The following is a 22,946-nucleotide window of genomic DNA, read 5'->3' on the forward strand; positions in this document are numbered from 1 at the left end:
ACCAAATTTTTCCACCTCCATTTAGTGCACAGCTCTTTTCTTTTCTTCCAGTACCGGTCATACTCAAGTACTCCGATGGATTGTGCCCGCCGTTACTCATTTCTTCAGGGCAAATGGCAAATGCCAGCTCTGAACATGGATAATTACGCACCATTAGGGGATCTTTAGTGCAGAATAGATCAGAGCCTCTTGCGGAATACAGATAATAGGCACAGTGCATGTGGTCATTGTGACGTAAGGTAAGCAATTAACAGGGTGTTTAGTTTCAGTAGCACCAAGGGGGAATTTTCAAAATGGTAGAAATGAGCTTTTTAAAAATATTAGATCAACCTTTCCGTAAAGATGGACAAAGCCATGGCGTGTTAAGAGATTACTGCTTATTTGAATCCCCAACATCACTCTTTCGCTTGTGTATAGGTCAATCTGACCAAGGACAGGGTCTCAGCTAGCCGTTTCAAAAAAACGCCCACGCAGCAGGGCCACACAGGCATCGAGACTGCTGACCAGGTGTCAACCTCCTTCAGCGCGGATATGGTGGAAAAAATATCGCAAACTAATATGTTCATCAGCGCAGTTAATGCCAACAGCGCTGGATTTACCAAACAGGAGAAGGCACGGCTCGACCCAACATTCCGGTCTTTTTTTTATTTTTTATTACTCAGATATACTGGGATTGCAGTGTAGGGGGCAGACTAAGAGAAAGATTCTGCAGGATTGATCATATCGCTGCAGTCATATGTTGGCTGTACGGCGGGTACAGTCTCACCACTTGACACGTGTAGGCCACGCACGAGACCACCGAGTGGTAACGGGCTAATCTGTGCAGACTGCTCATTCACCTGACTACAACCGCGGCGCGTGTGTCGGTGCGAGAGAGAGGCCTTTGCTGAACAGATTTTATGTAGGATTGTCTCATCACAGACCCGCTCGAGATCTCCACAGCATTTCTCGTCCAACAATGCCAATGCTATACAAGGACAACTCTCTCCATCTGAGGGCCACGAACCGCATCCCCGCGGTGCTCTACTGAGTGGAGATGTTATCCGTGTCAGCGTGTGCGGTGTGAGCGCGACCCACCTCACTGCAGTCCATGATTTCACAATAGGTAAGGAGACATGAGGTGGCCCGTACCGCCGCTCAATACTATTAGAGCTACATAACAGCGAATAAAAATATCAGAAATGGAACAACAGAAAAAAAAAAGTGTTCTTGAACCTATCATAAATAACAAAAAAGAAACAATACACCACCCACTCCGCTCACCACCCAAAAGAAAAAAATCAACAGCTAAAAACAATAAACCACCAAAAAGTCAAAACAAAATAAAGAAACAAAAGTCGAGGTACGCGTTGTAGGCTCGGTGGCCCGTGAATTGCTATATGTATATTATTTCATATAAGATCGGATTATTTTTTCATATATGTAACATGCAACGTACGGCTTTCCGTTTGGTTGAGGGACTTGGCGGTTGGGCAAACCATTCATCTTATATTGTTAAGGAGTACTAACGGTTTTGTTTTGCAAAAATGTATTGCAAAGGAATAGGAAACTTTTGCTTAAATGTGATGGAAAAAATAAATATTTGCTGGAAATGGGGATGAGTAAATACTGAGTACTATAAAATACAGAGGTATAAAGGGCCATCAGGATTTAGATTACCGGCTTCCATTAATATAAAAAAACTAATAATCAAGATGTTGATAATCCTTGTTGACTTTTAGGTAGTCGAGGCTCCCCAAAACACCTGATACCGACACCACCCTAGGTACCAATTGCCGATACATGCTGCGATCTTTTTGTTTTTAAACCTCCCAGCCTGGTAAAGCCAGTCCCAACTTTATGTCACGAGAAGGCATACATATTAATATGGTGGTGTAACTGCAATCATAGTAAATTTGATGTTGGTGTCAGAAACAGGCCCGTTAAGTATGATCACAGTGCTTGTATAAAGTGTACCTTGTTCCTTTTAAGTACCTGTTTTCATCTTCATGTGCACTATTCTCTCTGCTGATCATGCGAACTACCCATGCCTTCGCCGCTAACCCTGGAAGAAGGGTTCTCTCACTTAGGCTACCACTCAATCGACCAGTAGCAAAGCAAACATTTATTCAATTGATTGTTGCCGATGACTACTCTGAGCGCTGAAAAAGTGGTTGACCTGAAGGCCATTGCAACATCACTGGCTTCATTCAGTTTATTTCAGTGGCAAAAAAATCACAATTAGGGTCAGTTAAAAACTGCTTAAAAAATAGCGCGAAATTAAGACCGTATTTCCAGTTTCAACCCAGCTGTTTAACATTGAAAGATTTTCGAAGTTTTATTGATACTAACAACACGAGAAAGCTTCTCAGTTCCAAACTCTCCTCTGCTGATATCGATGTAATAACATCTGCTACCCTAGCAATAATTCTTTATACTACCAAATCACCAAATTTTTTTTTAGTTTAATTGATATCAAGTTTTTTTGCTTGTGTGTGAAAATAATGTGTCTATTTAAGTTTCACGTGTCCAGTTCCCCAATAGTTGGCATGCTCCCACGTTCAATGCTAAAAGTTACTTTTAAGACATCTTGAACAGATTATATACACCAGAAAAGGTAAATATATTATGTTTTGTGATCAGATACAAGAGACGCAAGTATGGGTTGAAAGTGAAGTGCAGATGGGGACATTAATTGTTTTTTTGTTAGGTCAAGTCTGTTAGTGCATATTTAACTGGCTGAACCATCAGTAAGTACACGCGATCTAACTTTCGAAACTCATTAAGCACATCTGTTCGTGAATAATAGCGTTTCATTAACTTCCTTGTCTCATATTTTGGTAGACATCACAGCTATGTGTTATATCTCTCTTTGCAGCTTAACTTGTTGGTATCTTAAATACATGGCCTGCGTCTTCCATTTTTTTCCGTTTCTCCATTTCGGTTTGTATTTGCACGAACAAACATTGCCGCCCAGTTCCCAAGAGGTCTAGCTTTTAGCCTAGGTCGGTGGTACATCAGCCCCGTGCCAAAACTCTGGCCTCTTTGTCTCAGCTATATTTTTTGGTTGGTGGATAAGAGGCTTCATGACGTGGGAAGGTGTCCCCATGGGTCGGTTAGAAATTAAACTAACATATAATAAGGGGTCCATTATGGACCAGATGTACTTTGCATGTTTTGTAAGATATAATGCTCCACTGAAGTGTGGTGCCAAAATAACGTTCTTACCAATAATAAATATGAAGTACATATATAGACACTTTGTGATACTTTTTTGCCCTGACGTGTCACGTTGAAAAGAGAAAAGTCTTATGTGGGTTTGGTATTCTGTTGTGTAGGTGGACGTATGCAATAGAGTTTTATTTGTTTTATGTCGATTTCTCGCAACTTACGAGTAGTATTTTAGTGTTCTCCTTGTCATAATGTTTACAATTTGTTTCAGTTCCTGTTGTTGGTTGGTATTTTGTTGTGGTTTGTCTATGGAGTGTCTCAATTAGTTGGGCTAAACGCTATATGTTGTCCAATGATATGATGCAATTAGGCTGTAAAAAGATTGATAGTTTGTCTGATGATCTGAGTGTAGATTAACAGTCTAGTTTCGGAGCTATGGTTGTTTCTTTCTTCCTGGACTATTCTGGTTTTTTCAGGGAGACATCAAAGAACTCTAGCCTGCAGCTAGGTATTTACTCACCACTGTTAAACTTTAGTTTATTTGGTTATCTGGTTGTGAGGCGAGTTTGCTGCCCATGCTTTATTGTGATATGAGGGCCAACAGTTCACCAACTTGACACCTCATTATTCACACTCCTCTCAGTTTAATGCTCGTAATCCTCATATACCTGAAGGTGGGCGTGCCCTCCATTGTAAATCATTGTTGCTTGCCAAGCTAAATTTGATGCATAGACGTTAGCGAGGCTCTTACAGAGCAGTGAGACGTTACAATTGCTAGTTCACGATCAGTAGGATCAGACGAGCCAAAGACACGAGAGCCATCCCTCTGCAGAAACCAGCATACCATATCTTCGGCAAGTGCACTTCGGGTGCATTCTGACCACAGTTGAAAGAAGCCATATTAAAAATCAGATGCGCTTCCATTCAATAGCATCAGGATTTTCAAAATGTATGCAAAACATGGACTTTTTAGCAAAAAATTTCAAGATTTAACCTTCCCCCTGTACACCAAGATGCGACTCAAAGCAGGACTGCCGTAGACGCTTACCTTATTTGATCCCCATCCCTTTGCTTTGAGTACTTATGCTCAATGGAGCCAAGCACTCAGTAGCCGTGGTTTGCACACTAAAAAGCCAGCCAAGCGCCCAAAGCATCGCGAGACTCGTACAGCTTCAATTCTACGACCGTCATTGGTAAAATAACATATCCAACACTATTAGTTCCTCAGAGTTCCAGATTGAAACCCACGTCCTTGGATTTATCCTGGTTCGCCAACAAGGACAAGACGTCATCGACTCAACATGTTCTGTTTTTCGTTTCGTTTTTTTTACATTTACTCCACATAGCGTGTGGGATCGCAAGGCCTGAGGGGGCGCAGCGGAGCGGTACCGCACACAGACAAAGATCCTGACCAGGCATTGATCATTATTGCCCCCTGCAGTCCATTACATGATCCTTGTGTGGGCTGTAAGCGGGCCGGGAATTTTCAACAGCTTTGACACAGTGTGGTGGCCATCGGCGCGACGCCAAGCTACATTGTCTTTGCAGTTAAGGCTGATACTGCGGTGAGTATGCTCACTTCGCGCGTACTGACTTCGGAGTTTGTGTCGGTGCACGTACAGACGAGGCCTTCTGCTACAGTATTTTTTCTCTGGATTGGAACTCGGCTCAATTAGACAGGTTCCGAGATCTGAGCACAGCCGTTGATCTTTCTGGTAAGGGGGAAGCGCTTTCATTGACAAGGGGGTTCGGGGTAGATTTGTATTAGGACTTGGTGTTTGGGTTTTTGCGGTGTGGGGTGATTCTCTGATGAATGTTTGCCGGTAAGAACATGGGCTGTTTGTGTTGTTTTGTGGTTGATGATTCTTAGCTTGTGTGGGTGAGTAGTAGTTCGTTATTGTTATTCAGTGTCGGGCTTACTGTATTTTGTGTTAATTGTGTTTTTTTTTTTTTCTTCTTTGTTCGGTAGTCTTGTGACGTGGGGATGTTTTTTTTTGTTTCGTTTTTGCGTTTTTTTCCGTTGTTTATCTAATATTTAAAATGGCTAGGTGATGAAGCGATACAGTATTTTCTGTTAATAGGCTCAATGGGTAGTAGATTATAATTTAAGAGTACGCATACCCCATGCAAAAAAACTAAATAAAATTGTCATCTGATACAGGTAACATGATTATTAATATACATTATAAGCTTGAATGTGTACATGTGAGTGTTATATCTTAATTTTTTCATATTAATGTAGAACATGATACAATCATTTCCTCTGTCAATGATATAACTATTTTTTCTTAAATAAATGTATTGAAAAAATTGAAATTTTTAAATTGATTTAAACTACAATATTCTGTAATTACGGGGAAAGTAAAGCCACGTATATACCAATAAAGGATTAACGCCAACTAGGCTTTACATTACATGCTTCCATTAAATACTAAAAACAAAATCAAAACAACGTTGGGCGCAGAAATAAAAAATCCTGACTTTGTATCGACGCTCCCTAAAAACAGCTTGATAGACACCTAGGCTACCCCGATAACGCACTTTTTCTTTTAAACTCAGCTGTAAATATAATATTATTACAAAATACATCACATATTTTTATCGAGTAACTAATTGATTTTTGAAAGTCAGTTGATAAGTATGATTACAGTGTCTGTATTCACAAGTGTACCTTGTTCCTTTTAAGTAACTGTTTTCAGTCTTCATGTGCAACAATTCTCTCCTGCTGATCATGCGAACTACCCATTTCCCCTAACCCTGGAGAAGGGTTCTCTCACTTAGGGCTACCATTCAATCGACCAGTACGCAAAGCAAACATTTATTCAAATGATTGTTGCCGATTGACTACTCTGAGGCTGAAAAAGGGGTTGACTGAGAGGCCATTTCACATAACTCTCATCATAGAGTAGTAATCGGCAACAATCATTTGAATAAATGTTTGCTTTGCTACTGTCGATTGATGTAACACTAAGTGAGAGAACCCTTCTCCAGGTAGGGAAATGGGTAGTTAGCATGATCAGCAGAGAGAATAGTGCACCATGAAACTAAAACAGTACTTAAAAGGAACAAAGTACACATTTATACAAGCACTGTATCATACTTAACGGCACTGATTTTACACCAACATCAATTTACTTATGAGGAGTACAACAACCTATTTATGTAATGCCTTCTGTGACATAAAGTTGGACTGGCTATTACCAGGCTGGGAGGTTTAAACAAAAAGATGCATTATCGGGAATGTACCTAGTGTCTATCAAGTGTTTTGGGAGCTCGACTACTAAAAGTCAGGATTTATCAACTTTGATTATTGTTTTTTTTAGTATTAATGGAAGCATAATGCTAAATCCCTGGAGTGGCCCTTTAAGTACGGCTCTGTACTTTCCTATAGTACTCCAGTACTTTTTACTTCCGATCCCCAGCATTTCACAGGCAAATATTGTATCTTTTACACAATCACATTTGAGAGCAAAAGTTTCAGCATAGTTCCTTTGCAAATACATTTTTTGGCAAAGACAAAACACTTAGTAGCTCCACCTTAACCAGATATAAGACTGAAATGTTGGTTGCATGTTAATATATGAATAAAAATAATCCACTTATATGAAATATATAATATAGCAATGTCAAGGGCCTACCTAACTACATAATACATAGTTTTAATTCTATTGATTCAATTACAAATTTTACTTGAATTTTTTCTTTGACATTGTGGTATTGCTACTCTTAAGATATATGAATACTTCTAACACCATTGAACTTTGCCAACAGAAAATCATAGTCCTGGTCATGCGAATACATTTTAGATAGCCTTACATAAAATAGTTCAACTCCAGCCAGGTAAGCACATATTGTTGCTTACTATTGTGGCAAATCATGACTGAGTGAATTCATCAAACCCACACTGAATAAACATCTCACTCAGTAACACAAACACATTCTGCCTCAGATGGAGAGAGTTTACCTTGTATGAGCATTTGGCATTTCGAAGAAAGTGCTGTAGATCTCGGAGGTCTTATGAGACAATCCTACATAAAAATCTGTTAGCAAAGGGCCTCTCTCTGCACCGACACAACCCCATAGTCAGTAAATGAGCATCTCACAGATTAGCACCTTAACAAAGACAAGTAGCTCTGCGTGCCAAAACTGTCAAGTGGTGAAATTACCCGCCGCTACAGCCAAACATGTATGACTGCAGGGCGATATGATCAAATCCTGCCAGAATCTTTCTCTACTCTGCCTCCCTCACTGCAATCCCAACTATCTGAGTAAATAAAAAATAAAAAAAAACGAATGTTGAGTCGACTGCACTCTCTCCTTTGAGAAATAAATCCAAACGTGTTTCAATCTGAACTCTGAGAAATAATAGTTTGGATATTTTTTCCACCATATCTAAATTGAACTGCTACAGTCTCATGCTTTGGCCTTGCTGGCTTTTATTTGAAACCAGGCTACTGAACGTCCTTGGCTCCATTGACATAACTACACAAGCAAAGGGATGGGGATCAAATAAGTAAATTCTACAGCACAGCCATGCTTTGTCCATCTTTACAGGGAAAGGTTATCTAAATATTTTTCTAAAAAAGCTCATGTGCTACAATTTTGAAAATTCCTTGGATGAACTATTGAATGAAAACACTGATTTAAATGGCTTCTTTCAACTTGTCAAATGCACCCAATGCACTTCAATATTATCTGTATCTCCAAGGGAGGCTCTGTTCTTTGCTCCTAAATCCTACATGTGATAATTAAGTTCACTGCTTTCAGAGCCTCGCAGTTTCATTTGCTGAAGAAAATGATTTAAGGGGCCGACACATCATCAGGATATTGAGATACAGAGTACTGAGAAGAGTGTGCATATGAGGTGGAAAATTGGTGAAGTTGGCCCTCATGTCACATACAGCATTGGAGCACATGCCTACAAGTAAATACAGTAACAGTGGTACTTTACCTGCTTGGAAAGCCAGAGCTCAGAGCTTTCTTCATGTCTCTGAAAAAGATGTCAGAGCAAAATGTCAGACTGCTGTTAATTCACTCAGATCATCAGAACACTCTCATCTTTACAGCCTTTCTTTCTTGGCACTGCGTTACACTTTGACTCGATACACAGAGATTGTAAAATGGAGAACAATATTGTAGTTGCAATGTAATCATATTCTTTCCCCAAATGATTTTTCTTTTATGACAGTCAGCAAAACATTTTCAAAAGTGTTATATTTTTCATATTTTGTAAAAGTTATTTTGGAACAACACTTCAGTGGCATATTTTCCAAACAGAATCATCTGTCACATAATGGACCCCTTATTTTGTTGTTTATTTTAACACGCCACTGGGGACACCATTCCCAGTCTGAGCCCTCATTCCAAACCAATATGCATGAGCAAGAGCCAGAGTTTTGGCAGGGGCTGTGTCCAGGCCTGGGCTAAGCTGCCTCTTGGCTGGGCGGCATGTTTGTTCGTGCAAATCACACCGAATCAGGGAGCACGGAACTGGAAAGCGGCCTGTTGAGTCCCACAGTTCAACTGCAGGGTTAACACTGCTGTGTGTCATCCAAATATTGAGAGAATATGAAAGGAGTTTACTTCAGCAGATGTGCTATGATTTCAGAAAAGTTGTGGTGTACTACTGTAGTTCAGCCAGTTAATGACTAACAGACTTAGAACTACACACAATATCTCCCCTTGCTTCTTTCTACTTTCTCTCTACTGTACTATTTATTCCTTTCTGGTATTTTGATCTCAGGATTCTAAAGTTATTTAATTGGGAAAAAAACTTTCCAAGCAAGCTAACTGGTAAACAGTTTAAGCACTTTGTGTGACTAATTTTAAAGTCTCCCTTGACTCAAAAAATATTTTTTTTTTCTTCTTGTTCCTACAGTTGGATGTCTGATCTTCACTGTGCAGAATAATGTCTGTGGAGAGTCTGACACTAGAAGGATGTTTTCACATTCATCTGCTGAAAGTGGAACGTGTCTCTGGGCTCACTGAAAATCAGATTTTTAAGGGGCGGGGCCTATGAACATGATTTGTGACATCACAAGTATGCTACTTATACAAGTGTGATGTAGAAACTTGAAGCCACAAGTGCACCGACACTGAGAATAGACTTCACAGGGAAATAGGAGACATCTTGTGTTCAGCAAGAAAACTTTAGAAATGAACAAAATGTTAAAATTTGGAGGAGATCTTGGATATTTTGTGATTTAATTTAGAGCTGTCCCATCATTTCACTGAAGCAACTGTAGAGATTCTGATTTGTGAAATATTCATACCTGTAACATCCCTTATACTGAACAATATCGAAAACCTCCCATTATTCTGACTTGGGAGTGGTTATGCATTCGTCCAAGATGGCACTTTTAGCCTTGACTGCTGCTACTAGTCACACCAGATAAATATCCTAAATTAGCTTCTTTGTTGTGTTACATATTTGTACCTGTTCATTAAAAACTAAGGTGAAACTCGTAATAATTTAGCTGAATTGATTCTATTCTATACAGTAAGTACATTCAACCCATGTAAGAGCAAGAGCTATATCATCCAAACCTATGTGTCCCTTTTCAATAAATAATTAAAAGCATGTACAGCTTTACATTGTGCTTTTCTTTTTCTAAAGATTTAAATGTGACTTTTAATCCATGCTGCTAGGTGTTTGTTTACACTGAAATGGGACATTTTGTAGCTTATAGAAATCCCTGCTATCTCCAGCTCATAATAACAAGTCAGAAGCTAACATGAACTCGACTGCTTGAAATAACATTCTTCTGGATATGACGTCAACACAGCATTACATGAAATAAAGGCATTTCAGATGTATTTGCATCTTACACATTTCTATGGTTTGGTGCATGATGCATTTGTTATCTCTGAAAACTTTCGAATCTCACCTAGAATATAAAATAGTTCTGTGCCAGTGCGATGCAGATAATGCTTGTCTGCATGACTGCTGAATAGGTTAATGAGTCTCATAAACATATGCAAGGGCACCTGTACTTTCTAACTGTCTAACATGAATAATAGATGCCACCATTTGTGTCATTCTTTCTTAAAACATATTCAACTCACAACAACAGAGCAGGTAGAAATCACTTAATGGATATAAAGAGGAAAAGATTTAAAATGGCATAAGCTCATGAAAAGAAAGTTGAAGAAAAGGAGTGCAGGGGATGAACACCGGACAGACATCCTTACCTTGGAAATAAAATCAGGTATCATAACTCAAGAACTAATACGCAAGAACTTACTAAGCTCGATCAAATATACACAATTGCAAATAGCACTCCTCTAAAGTTTGACAAGCACTACTTAGCCTTTTGATATAGTTTGATATTGAGCATTAGCTTGTATTGCACAGGCAATGAAATTTCCATTTTCAACATATTTATTTTGCAGACGATAGATTAGAAACTTTAAACATTTTCAAAGCATCTCACCTTGGATCAACTCATGGACACACTTTTTAATCTCTTTCTATCTTTCTCTCTCTCACACACACACACACACACACACACACACACATATACACACACCGTGACGCAGGCTCCGGTGGTGGTGTCGCACACAGTCAGGATGGAGATGTTCTGGGCCCGGTTCAACCACCTGACAGATGTCTTGGTCTTGCTGATCCACTTCACCATGGTCACATAATGTTCCCTGTAACAAACATTATCAGTACACTGGTTATTTAAAGTGCTGCAATTATCAGATCACTGTTAAATATAATGGATTGTTCAATATAGAAGGAAATGCAGATTAATTATATACATATGCATTTTTAAATGGTAAAATAAAATGTGCACATATGGAGATTATATATTGTGCACAGATTTAATGTGAAGGTTACGTTATCATGAAAGGATTATGTGACCATAGGTCACTATTTCCATGTACATTGAATATTTTAATGAGCAGTTTCCTATAGTCTCTGGGCATGGTTAAAATAAGAAATAGAATTACTGAGGATAAAAGTCAAAATAGAATTTTTTTTTGCAGTTGGCAACTAGGTCAAGGATGCAGGTTAATGCTTCCTGGTCCTTACAACTCTACCAAATCACTGAAACTTCTGCTCTTCTTTTGTTATGCCTCTTCTACACGGTCTTTTCATGGTGTTACAAGACATGACCTTTTGACTTTCTGACTTTTTGTGCACGGAGAACATCATTTCTGTGTTAAAGGTCCAGTGTATAACATTTATGAGGTGCTGTTGGCAGAAATGGAATACATACCGATCCGCCATAACATTATGACCACTTCTACTATCTTGTTATCATGGAAACAGGAAAAACGGGTAGCATAAGGATTTGAGCAACTTTTACAAGGGCCAAATTGTTGTTGAACCACCATGTTTCTACAGTAGCCCAGAAAAGACGCTTGGAAGGGGAGGGTGAAGAGAGTCAGTGGCGATCTGCAACTACACTGCTAGATACAGCTGAATTCTACACACTGGACCTTTAAGATTGGGTTAACATTTCTCAAAATGCTGTGAGTCAGAGTGCTCCAAGACTCCAGTAAGAGTCCAGTACAAAAAATGCAACCAGATGTACAGTAGATACAGTAGATTTAAATAAATAAAGTCACAAGAAAATCATTAACAGCCATAACATTGACTTCTGCCATACAGTGATGCAATCTTGTAAAATCTCATACTTATAATGAGGTCTCTTTAAATATGTTCAAATGACAAATTCAGTTCCATTCAATGTGAAATTATTTTAAAAAATGGTCTTTTGCCTCACCAGACCTATGCAGGCTGGGATTTGTTGGTCACTGTTTGTCCTTCAGTTTGTTAGCTACTTCATTGAAAGTAAAAGTTACAGCTAGTATAACTGCAATGCAGGGGCACAGCGAGCTGCAGTGTAAAAGATTCCCCAATTAAAGCTGCAGACTGTCTAGTGAGGAAAAATGATCATCCAAAGTTTAAAATGTCAAAAGTATCCCTTTAAGTGGCACATCAGCTGATGCAAAAGTTTGACAAACAAAATGCAGCTCTTCTCACCGTAGTTTGAGAGTCTCGGGAGGCATGAGCTCCAGCGTGTGCGTTGGCCCGTAAAGATTGACTACATAGAGCCTCACCGCCGGGTTGGGTTGGCCAGCCTGCACGCAGAACAAACAGTCCAGAGTTTAGATGAAAAGTCATTGCAGTGTCATTGCCATTTTGGATGGTGTTGCATAAAGTGCTGCAGAAGGATGAAGTGATTTGTAATGAATAATTCATTGAGAACACCCCTTTAAAAGACCCTTTAAAGTCTTTAAAATGCACATGCAGTGATGCATGTGTTGTTATGCAAACATTATTAATGAGTTTTGTCTTAAAAACTAAACAGCAGACATGAAAAAGACTGTTGATTGAAGATGCACTGAAATACTTGACTAAAGCAACTGTAAATTCCAATCATAAATACTGGGTATTTGTTCTCTTCTGAACTTTGTACTGCCTAAAAATCCACAAGAAATCTTCCCTCACACAGTATAACACTGTTGAGATCAGTGTTGTTTGATGTTAATAAATTCTACGACTTAATTTGTGATTCTTTGTAGTCTAATTTTCTTTTTCACTCCACCAACTACTCGCTCTACTTTGATTTCCTGTGATTCCTAAAATGACTTCTATTGATGCGCAGAGAGGGCCCTATAGACAGATCCACTGAGGGAACAACAGGTGCCGCTTTCAATCAAATACGGGCAAAGCTATTGCAGCCAGCCAACTACTTTGTGAAAACTGGGTTCTGTGTATTATCACTGCGGTGCGTTGCATTCTGTTCAAGTGAGGCTGCTGTCAGTGGGGGAAACTGTTCCCTCCCTCTTGGATAGTGTCAGCTCACACACACACTGAGATACAAAACCTGTGTTTTTTAACATTAGGTACTATTCATTTAAATCCTCTTTTTTCATAATAGTTCATGTGAAAGAAAATAACAAATGCAATGCAATTTTGGTCACTGGTTGAAAATATAAAACTGTGATATCACATTGTTACAATACATTATGGGAGAAATAATCACCAGAATATCATAGCACAAATACAGTTGGCTTTAGGATTATGCTATGGACATATTATGTTGGTATTACTGGGTAAACAAAAGTAGTTACCTAAAAATACCTTAGCTTGCATGTACAACACATTTAACAAAGCACAGTTTTATTAAAAGAATACTTCACATTAGTGTTATATAGTGTCATTCATCTTTCACTCTCCTGATGGTTTATTTATTCATGATGCATTTGCAAAGAAACACAAAGCCATCCTGTTAAACTTGGCCAGCACTGTGCTGCATCCACAATGCCTGCGGGAAGTAAAGGCTTGCTTAGCTCCGATTGTATAGCATAGCCTATTAGATTGTTTGGTTAGGTATAGTTGACTAATGTATGTAAACTTGCCACTGCAGGAACATGGTTACATAACCTTCAAAACAAGCCACAATATGCAAGTGTGTCATACGTGCTCTCTGGTACTTAACTAAACCAACAGCACTACACTTCTGGTGGGGGGAGAGGGAGCTGACTGATACAGTAAACTGCTGGCGTCTTTCAAACTCCTCCCAGGGGGGACAAGATGCAGGCAGGTCAGAAGTCAGCCTCAGATGGTAACAACACCTGCTTCCGCTGCCTTGGCTGGCGGCAGCAGGCCGAGGCAGTGGAAAAGAGACAGACGACTAAAAGCTTGCTGGTGTTAGAGGACATTACTCAGCGACACCGGAGGGTGGCTGGAGATTCCCAGTGTAGATTTGTGTTTTAAGGTGTCTGAGTGCAAAAGGGAGATGAACAGCAGGTGCGCTAGTGCTTTACAGTGTGTTGTTGCTACCTCCTGATTGGACAGTGCGTAAAAAGACCTGTCTCAGGGGGACAAAGCAGGAGTCTTGATGTGATAAACCAATAGCGAAGCCCGTTAGAGGAGAGAGTAGCACATACAATATAAAATGATATCGATCTTCTCATCTCCCTCTTGAAAAGAAGCAAACAAGCATTTGTGACACCCAATATCTTCATATTTGCCTGAAAGCTGACGGTTAATGGTGTGACTTCTAAATTTACCTTGGGATATGGATATTGCTTTCCTTTGGGGTATGTCATGCCGGTGAAACGAGGTAAAGCCATGTTGGGCACCAGACTGTCATTAAGCATCAGGAAGGCCAACCTCTCCCCGTCAGGTGACCACCAGTGTGCCACATGGGTCTGAAGGATCTCCTCTGTTTGGAAGGAGAAAAAACAGGATGAGCTACATTCTTTTATTGAATCGCAATTTAAGGATCAAAAAGTAAATTCATTTTTACCATCTCATAACACAAAATATCACAACATATGATCTGCCAATAGACACTTTAAACTATCTTAAATATACGTAGGATTTTGATGTGATTATAGCCTTTTTGCCTTTTGTGATACTACCACTGGGGCAACAGTGTTAAACATTTACAACTTACACTTATAGCAGCTTTAAATTACAGTACAGTATTCAGTTAGATGGAAATGCGTTACCCTGTGTGAACATTTCTATCTATTATTTACATTCCATTAAGATGACGTGAAGTAACAAAGGAACAGGTTAAGTGGTTCAAAGATGATAAATTAAGTATGAAACTTGGTAGAATATATTTTTTAACCGTGCTCACACTCATGCTCAGAAAGGTAAATTTTCTGAATTTGCTTTAACGTCTTTAACTCTTCGCTAATATTCAGCTGATCACTGATAATATTTTTGGTCACTGTTAATATCCCATAAGTGATGATAAATGTTGTAGAAAATGCAGCCTTATCTCGCCGTTAATAGTAATAAACAAACACGCTCTTCAAATACAGGCAGCAAACTAAACATACTGAAGTGGAAAAAAGATCTAATATAATAAAAGAGGCATTAAATGAAGCTCTAATTTTGGGGTCAACCATCACCAATTGCTACATTATTATACTTCATGAATATAATTAAGAATAAAAGGGAAAAAAAACAGGACAGCAGTGCAGTTACCGTGGTCGCTTGCCTTTTTATAAGATTTACATAATCTTCTTTTCTCCTGAGAGAATGCCCAACGTCACTAAGTGCATGCAGTGTGAGTTAAGGTAAAGCACATAAAGCGACTGCTCACACCCAGTGGCGAGATATCTGCACTAGAACAAACATTATGAATATTCAACCCTTGTCTTTTATAAACGTAATGTTTTTCAACACATGCCTTTACAGTTTAATGAGACAGTCTGTCAACACTTCAAAAATGATTATAGATATTCTCATCTCTATACGCAGTTTCTCAACACATCATTATCTGACATAAAGCTCACTGAAATTCTCTGGCACAGATTCTTCAAACAGCTACCAGGAATAGGACTAAACTGTGTGCTTTGTGGAAGAATGAGAGCTGATACGTACCTTCATAAAGCCAGTCAGCAATCCCATTGAAGATGACCCCTTCCTTTCCTGAGGACGTCAGCCTAAGGGAGTTACTCTTGACATCGGATTGGTAGTAGATGTTATTTTCAAATATGTAGATCTGTAGAAATGAAGCACACACAGTCACGACTTTAGAAATGCTGCAGGAGAGGAATACTATTGCATGGCTGTTAAATGTTCAAGTATGTGTCAGATTTCAGGCTTCACAACTGTAGCACACATCCACTAGATTAACAATTAAATAACAATATTAAATACACACATTATCTGCTCAAGCATCCAAACTATTCTTTTAGGATTAAAGGTGCAAAGCGGTGTCGGAAAGCAATCAAGCAAATAACTCTAATGTACTAGAAACAAACCTGTTACTCCTCCAAAGGCCTTGAGATTTTAATTGCACTGCTCTGTCTGACACTGTAGCAGACAAGACATAGACAACTGCAACCTGCCAACGCACCCAAACTCTCTAACTCAAAACTGTTTTGTGTTTTTGCCTGTATGTCAGCAGGTTTTCATCACAGATACAAATATCTGTATAAGATTGGGAACCCATTAAAAAACATGTTGACTGGACATTTTTAGTAAAGAAAACAAATATTCACAATGCAACATATAAAAAGGATTTTTGCTGAAAAATGTTGTAACTACAGTTCCCCATAATGGAAGGAATGTAAAGAGGAGGTATAATGTTGCCATTAGAGAATATAACACTGCAGGTTTTTAGCCCAGTTCCTGTTTGCAGTGTACCCATGGATGTCCAGTAGAGAGACATTTTTTCAGGACTCCTGTGGGTCACAGGATTCTTGTGGGATTTCTGCAGGATCGGGTCAGTTTCATTATTCATCACAGGACTGGGATGGGACAGAAAAAAAAGTCAACAGGAGCAGAACGGACGGACAGGAATCACAGTAACAGTAGGTTGTTTTATACTCATAAATATGCAGTTTTAATACAAATAAACAATTTTCTTTATTTTGAACATACAGCTAGTTGTTCCTGTCCTGTCTGTTCCGTCTGCTGGTTGGAGAGAGAACAGAGATGGGTCATTCTTTCAGGGTTGGGACAAGACAGGTTGTTTTTTCTACTTTGTCATGGGATTGGGAAGGGACAGGAGTGAAAATCCACTCCCATGTCACCCACTAATGTCCAACTATCACTGGATTACAGTGATAATGAAAAAAAACTTGATTATTCTTAGGCAAGTTCTGGAGATCACATCTAAGCCCTTAGCTGTTTAGAACAATACCTTCTGCATTAGCAGTACTATCCACCATACAAAGAGTGCAACCTACATTTCCCTGCAGAACAAAACAGTGTTGACCTTAGCTGACACATTTCACAAAGTACAAAAATCCAACTTGTCCAACAAACACCAGAGAGTCCATCTCTCAACATCACACAGACCAATGTCTGTCTCAGATGGAATCTTTCCTTGGCCTTTCCAAAAAGCCAGAAGTCTGTGGCCTTATGTGATGTTCCATAAAAATTAATTAGCAAAGGGCCTCTCTCTCTCTGCACTGACATAACCTCACTGTCTGCAAAGCCCTGTGCTGACTGGCTGGAAGGCATCAAGATATCATCAGTCCAGAAGGCAGTCTATGCATGTGCTAAAAAGTTCACAGAAATGATTATTTAATAGCAGACTCTGCAGGAACGAAGTTCTGCTCTAAAATGGGGGACTCATTACTATAACTGTAGAGTGAGAATAATCAGCTATTTGAGGTTTTAATGCTGTAGGTTAGATAACGTTTTAGAAGCTGTTTTAGGGAGCTTAGAGATCTGGCCCTGGGAAATAGGAAATTCAGATAGTGCTGTTTTTTTCCCTATATGTTACCGGCACAAATTGAGATTTACCTCTAGACCGAAACCAACCATGTATGAGTCAATCGCTCAAATATTTCCCAACTTTCCTACAGTGTGACTTTTACTAAAACAAAAAGGGAATTTTGTACTAAAAACACTTGTTTGTACTGCCGTGTCTTTAGAAAACACCCACTCGAATTTGCCCATCACTAAACAGCAGACAGCAACATGCTGTTGAACATAGAGGAGCATCTAGCAGCTAAAGAGCCAGATATTTCCCTCAGGGGTTGGTGGAGACCAAGAAAGGATAGTGAATATTGGACTTCCTTTTGTCAGGTGACTCCCAGTGAATACTAATGTTGCTCTATGTCTGTTGGATGTGTACACTGACAAAACAAAAAAAAAAGAAAACAAACATGCTGATCTTTACAATAATACCTAAGTTACTCTAGTTAAAAGTATAAAAAGGAAAATTGCTTAACAATTCCAAAATTTGGATAATGTTGGACGTCTGTAAAATACCTCTAATTACAACTTATTGTAGTAATAAGAGTAATAACTCTAGAAATAGGGCAGAATATTCACCATGAGCAAAATTCTTAATTAATATGAGATATTTTGAAACAGTGAGACACACTTCCCCAGGGAGCCAATTAAGATATTTTGCAATCCTTAGCTCCCATTGCTACAATTTATGTAAAGAAAATAATGGCACTGTTTCTCTGACTCATAACTCAGTCATGTTTGAACACACAGACATCAGACACATATTCTTACAGTCAATGTGATTTGCACTGTCCAAAATATATGATATTATTATCTTCATCATGAGTAAATATTCATGAATTTGCTTAGAAGTCACAGAAAATTGACAAATCTTATGACTCCAGAACTTGCCTGAGAATCATCATACTTTAAAAATTGTTTTAGTATCAAAGTAGTCCAGTGATAGTTATCTGCTAATCCAGGGGTACACTGCAAACAGGATATGCTAATAACTGATTCTGCAAACTTTTAATGGTGTCAATTTTCCAAAATGTACAAAAATATGGGCCAAAAATAGGGCTCCAGTTGTAGCCCACACTAGATGCATGGCAACATTATAATTTGTTTCTCAATCTCAAACCTCTAATACACATTTATAAATGATCAAAGACATTCAAACAGCTGATTAGAAAACTGGAAGATCATGCTGCTCACCTCGTCCTGTTTGGTGTGTGAGCAATGTCTTGTTTGAGACATGATGAACCCCTAATTCATATTCTAAATTTAACTCACTGGCATCTTCCTAATGAGAATACACACATTCCCAAAGAGTTGCCGTGAGGGCTCTTCACTCTCTCTCACTTTCACAAAAAACACAGCATCATTGCATTGTTTCCATCAGATGCATGCTTCTGGTGCTACATAATGCTGGTTTGGCCACCTCGAGAGCTGGAAAGCCTTCACATCAGTCTAGCTCTCACCTCCTTATCACCATAATGGCTTGCTAATGGAGTTGTGTTTGATTTATGCTCAAATATTACACGGTGAAATTTGCAAATATGGACAGAGCAGCTCTACTATGCTTTAGCGTTTTAGCTGTCAACAAAAAAAGCCTCCCCATCTGCTCGGTGTAGATAAATAAAAAAGGTATGATGGGAGAAAATTAGCATCTAATTAGGTTCCCTCAAAAAAAACTGAACATGAGTGCGTTATGAGTAAAGCAGAGAATTCTGAATTAGATGCGTATTGGGCACCATATAACCACAGTTTAGGGTTCAAATACACATGCGGTAAAAGCAGTAACACACACACACACACAAACACATCTACAAGCATGTTGAAAAGTGCCATGGCCCTTTGTATCTCTGTTTATATGCCATCCACAGGCCTGGAGCCGAAGGTCCATGATCACAAAGCTTTTGAAATATGATTTCTTTCTGTATAAATTCTGATGCCGTTTACAGAGTGTTGCGGTTTGTTGTGGTTTTTATTACAGTAACTCTCAGTAAATCCTTGAAAAAAAAAGCTTTTATAATAACTTATTTACTGTAAGCTTCAGCAGATACAAATAACTAAATGGACAAAAAAGAAAGTACTAATTTAATCTTCACTAAATCAAAAATGTAATGTAATTGTAGGCAGAGTAAAGCGTTGCTGAAAGGTAGGTTGAAGCTATGGTAGGTGTTCTCACCAGTTGTTGCCCTTGCACTCCCCAGGCAGCGTACTGCAGGACTGAGTTTACCACCTCAGGAGGGTCCAGTTCCCAAACCTCCCTGAAAAAAAAAAACAGACAACAAGCAATGTCATCCCTTACATCTAGTGTTGATCGTAAGCAAAATGAAAAATTGCAAACTAATGTTCACAATTTGATGGTTCCAGCTTCTCTTCTTGGTTTCCCATTATAGTAAATTGTGTTTTGGGGTTTTGAACTGTTAGTCAGACATTTAATGATGTTACCTTGGGGGCTAGGATATTGTTATGAGCATTTTTGACAGTTTTTTTATGTTCATCGACCAAACAATTAATTGAGAAAGTAATCAGCAGTGAAATCAATAGTAAAAATACAGTAATTAGTTGCAAATCTAAAACACACATACAACTATGGCTGGTAATATGAACACAGCAATTACTTTAGTGCAAGCTAAGGTTCATGATGGGCCAGTTTTTTCCTGTTATGTGTCCCTTTCTCTTGGTCCAGTAGACAATAAAGCAACAAAGCCTGATATCAGCCTGACCGAGATTAAAATAAAGTCCCAGAGTGGTGCCCCAAAATGGCACAATATCTGCAGAATTCATCACAAAGCTTCATCAAACGACACACATGTTTGAATAGGCAAATCCCATCACCCAATATAAAGTATAATATAAAGTTTTAATCCTCTCTGATTAGTTTTGGGAATCTTGCCCGTCACCGTGATTGGCAGGATGTGCGCATCCCAGCGCGCCTGGGATCAGTACTTTGGACACGATTGTGCAGGATGTTCTGAAGGTCCACCTGTAAAGCAGCATGATGCTACAGACTATAGGCTGATTTACTGATAGTCTGCAACATTTATTGTAATATAGGTGAACATTATTTCACTGTTATTTTACAGTGGTGATGTTTTCAGTTCATCTGTGTTATAATCCAGAACTGTGCAGTCACACAGTCAAGCTAGTCTGTAGAATATAAATGCAATAGAGAGAGTAAGTGAGCCATCTTGAGAAAAGCACAACTCTGTTCAAGAAGATTAATTTTACTGTGTTTTAAGAGTTCTTTGTTTTATATTGTTTCTGTATAAAAGCGTCAGGCATTCAATATATGCTAGTCTGAAAGGCAACTAGAGGTAAATCTTGAGAGCTATTAAAGTTCGACTTCCAGTTTTTAGATAAACAAATTTAAAAATTTAAATGGGTTTGATTTTAAAATGATTTTCCTAAAGCAAAGGTTTTAAAACTGTGAGGCTCGTTTCTCCACGCAGGCAGGAGGGAGCGACATGAATCAAAGATACTGCATGAGGTGAAAGTTACAGGAGCGTGCTGGTGTTCTAAAAGCAACTAAAAAGTTTGTTACTGTAGTTTTGGCTGCCGACAGTCAGCAGGTGGAGCAGCAGCTGCTGTGACACACAGATCACGGAGGTTATTAATAGACTGGCATCACCACACTGATTCGCAAATGCAGTTCATTTTCAAAGGGCTTTATGAAAGGGCGCAGACCGAAAAGGCTCTGGACACAATTGGATGCTTAAGCTGGAAAAAAAATGGCTGCCTGGTTACAAACTCTCTCAAAATTAAAGCTAAACAGTGCACCAAACTGTGTTTTTGAAAACATTTGAGACGATAAATAAGCAGTGCAGTAACAGAATCTTGGTTCTGTATCATTGCCTTGTTTAATTTAAGTTTTGTGAACCTGTGGTTTCCCTAGACAGACCTGCAGACTGGACACAATTGGACAGACCTATCATAGCAGTGAAACGTTACTTCTTAAATCAGACAGGCCTCTGTCAATCATTAAATAAAACCCAACCCATATTAAATAAATGGCTGAAATTGGCCCAACCGGACCAAAGGCTGGTGGAATTCCGTTTGAATGTGGCCTGACGTATCTCCCAGAGCAAATGAGCTTGGCAGATTTGTCTGGATCCCAGGTTAGTTACTGGCGTTAAAAGTGTTACAGTAGTCAATAGGAGTACCTTAGATCAGCCAGGAAGTCTCACATGTTCAGTTACGGCAGACAGGGACAGAAATCGGACAGACATTTTGAAGGAAATGTCTCAATTAGGAAGACAATACACCTGTCACTCGTCGAGGAGTTTATCTGTCTGCAAAGCTGTACTCAGGTTGAACAGTGAGAGCCAAATAGTCATAACTTGGTCAAACCTGAACACACAGACATGATACAGATACTTTTTAGTCGGTGTGACTTACACTTTCTGAGGATATCTATCTGTTTTGAATAAGGTCAATATATTTCCAGAACTTGCCTGAGAATCAGTATATGTCCGGTGGTGCCAGTTTACTAAAATGTACATTGGGGGTGGGGAGGAGTGCAGTGGGGTTGTCAGACTTTGGAAACCTCTGCTCAGAACATCAACAGATATGGGACACTACCAAATGGCGAAGTCATCCACAATATGTTCAATACAATATGTTCTAGCCAGTCCGGGGCCCCTGGGTAAATTAAGAAACACCCAACTTTTCCTTATGCAAGTTGCAACATGTAAATAGGTAATAACAATACTTTCACTGCATTTTACTGATAGTATCTGTGTTGTAATATTTTGCAAACCAGCGTGGCTCACAGTTGTGTTTTTCCCTGATGAAAAGTATTTTTTACAACACAGGTTGCCTCGGAGCAAAGGCCTCGGAGAACAAAAACACTTACCGTGTGTGAATATTGTAGATGCTGTAGGAGGCCATGTAGGAGTGGCGGTAAACCTGCATCAAAATAAAGACAGAGAGAGGCAGATTAAAAGATGACTGTCTGAAACATTAACGAGAGAAGCAGCAGTGCCACAGATAATGACTTCATGACAAAAAATGAAAAGGAAGAAGGAGTCAAACAAAACAGACTGCTGGCTGCTCTCAGTGATAGAATCTGTAGACAATGCAATTTGCATGGGTGACAGCTGTGGGACGAGACATTTTAATTCCATCTGAGAAACCCATCATCGCCGAGTGCCTGTGTGCTGGAAGCCCGGGAGAGACGGAGAGACGGAGGGAGAGAAAGAGCGAGAGAGAGACATTCAAAGTGACAGAGGGGTGCATGTAAAGCTGTCTGAAACCCCCACCGGAGAAGCTGTGGCTGACATGATAATAGACCTCTGACCGAGGCTGGTGATCGGTCACAAAAAGAGGCCATATTTTTGCATTTCATCATGAAAATGACACTCATGTGTTCAGCTCTGATACAAAGCAGAGGAATTTATTACAAGAGGCAACTATGGCGGAAAAAATTGTACTGGTAATGTAAAAACTCAGAGATACACTTGATTGACAATGGGTGTAAAATGGGGTTTAATTCTATTTCTGTCATCAAAGTAACTGTAAATAAATTGTGTCATGTGAGGTAAATTTGTATATTGCTGCGGTAACTACGTATGAAGGGCAAAATGTCCCTTTTACTGTCATAGATAGATAGATAGAT

General features: G+C 39.1%; 1 protein-coding gene across 1 annotated transcript in view; it reads right to left on the minus strand.

Moving 5' to 3' along the window:
• The window catches only part of LOC118339039 (inactive dipeptidyl peptidase 10-like), an 88,865-nt gene that overhangs the window by 21,624 nt on the left and 44,295 nt on the right, over positions 1-22,946 (minus strand). Inside the window, exons 5-11 of the mRNA XM_035676562.1 lie at positions 22,185-22,237; positions 19,512-19,593; positions 15,512-15,632; positions 14,182-14,336; positions 12,146-12,243; positions 10,680-10,803; positions 8,102-8,140 (exon numbers count right to left, since the gene is read on the minus strand). Coding sequence (XP_035532455.1) covers positions 8,102-8,140; positions 10,680-10,803; positions 12,146-12,243; positions 14,182-14,336; positions 15,512-15,632; positions 19,512-19,593; positions 22,185-22,237 — 672 coding nt within the window. The remainder of the gene's footprint in view (positions 1-8,101; positions 8,141-10,679; positions 10,804-12,145; positions 12,244-14,181; positions 14,337-15,511; positions 15,633-19,511; positions 19,594-22,184; positions 22,238-22,946) is intronic.

This window comes from Morone saxatilis, unplaced genomic scaffold (assembly GCF_004916995.1).
Source record: "Morone saxatilis isolate NCDOM2014 unplaced genomic scaffold, NCSU_SB_2.0 Contig5, whole genome shotgun sequence".
NCBI classification, from domain to species: Eukaryota; Metazoa; Chordata; class Actinopteri; family Moronidae; genus Morone; species Morone saxatilis.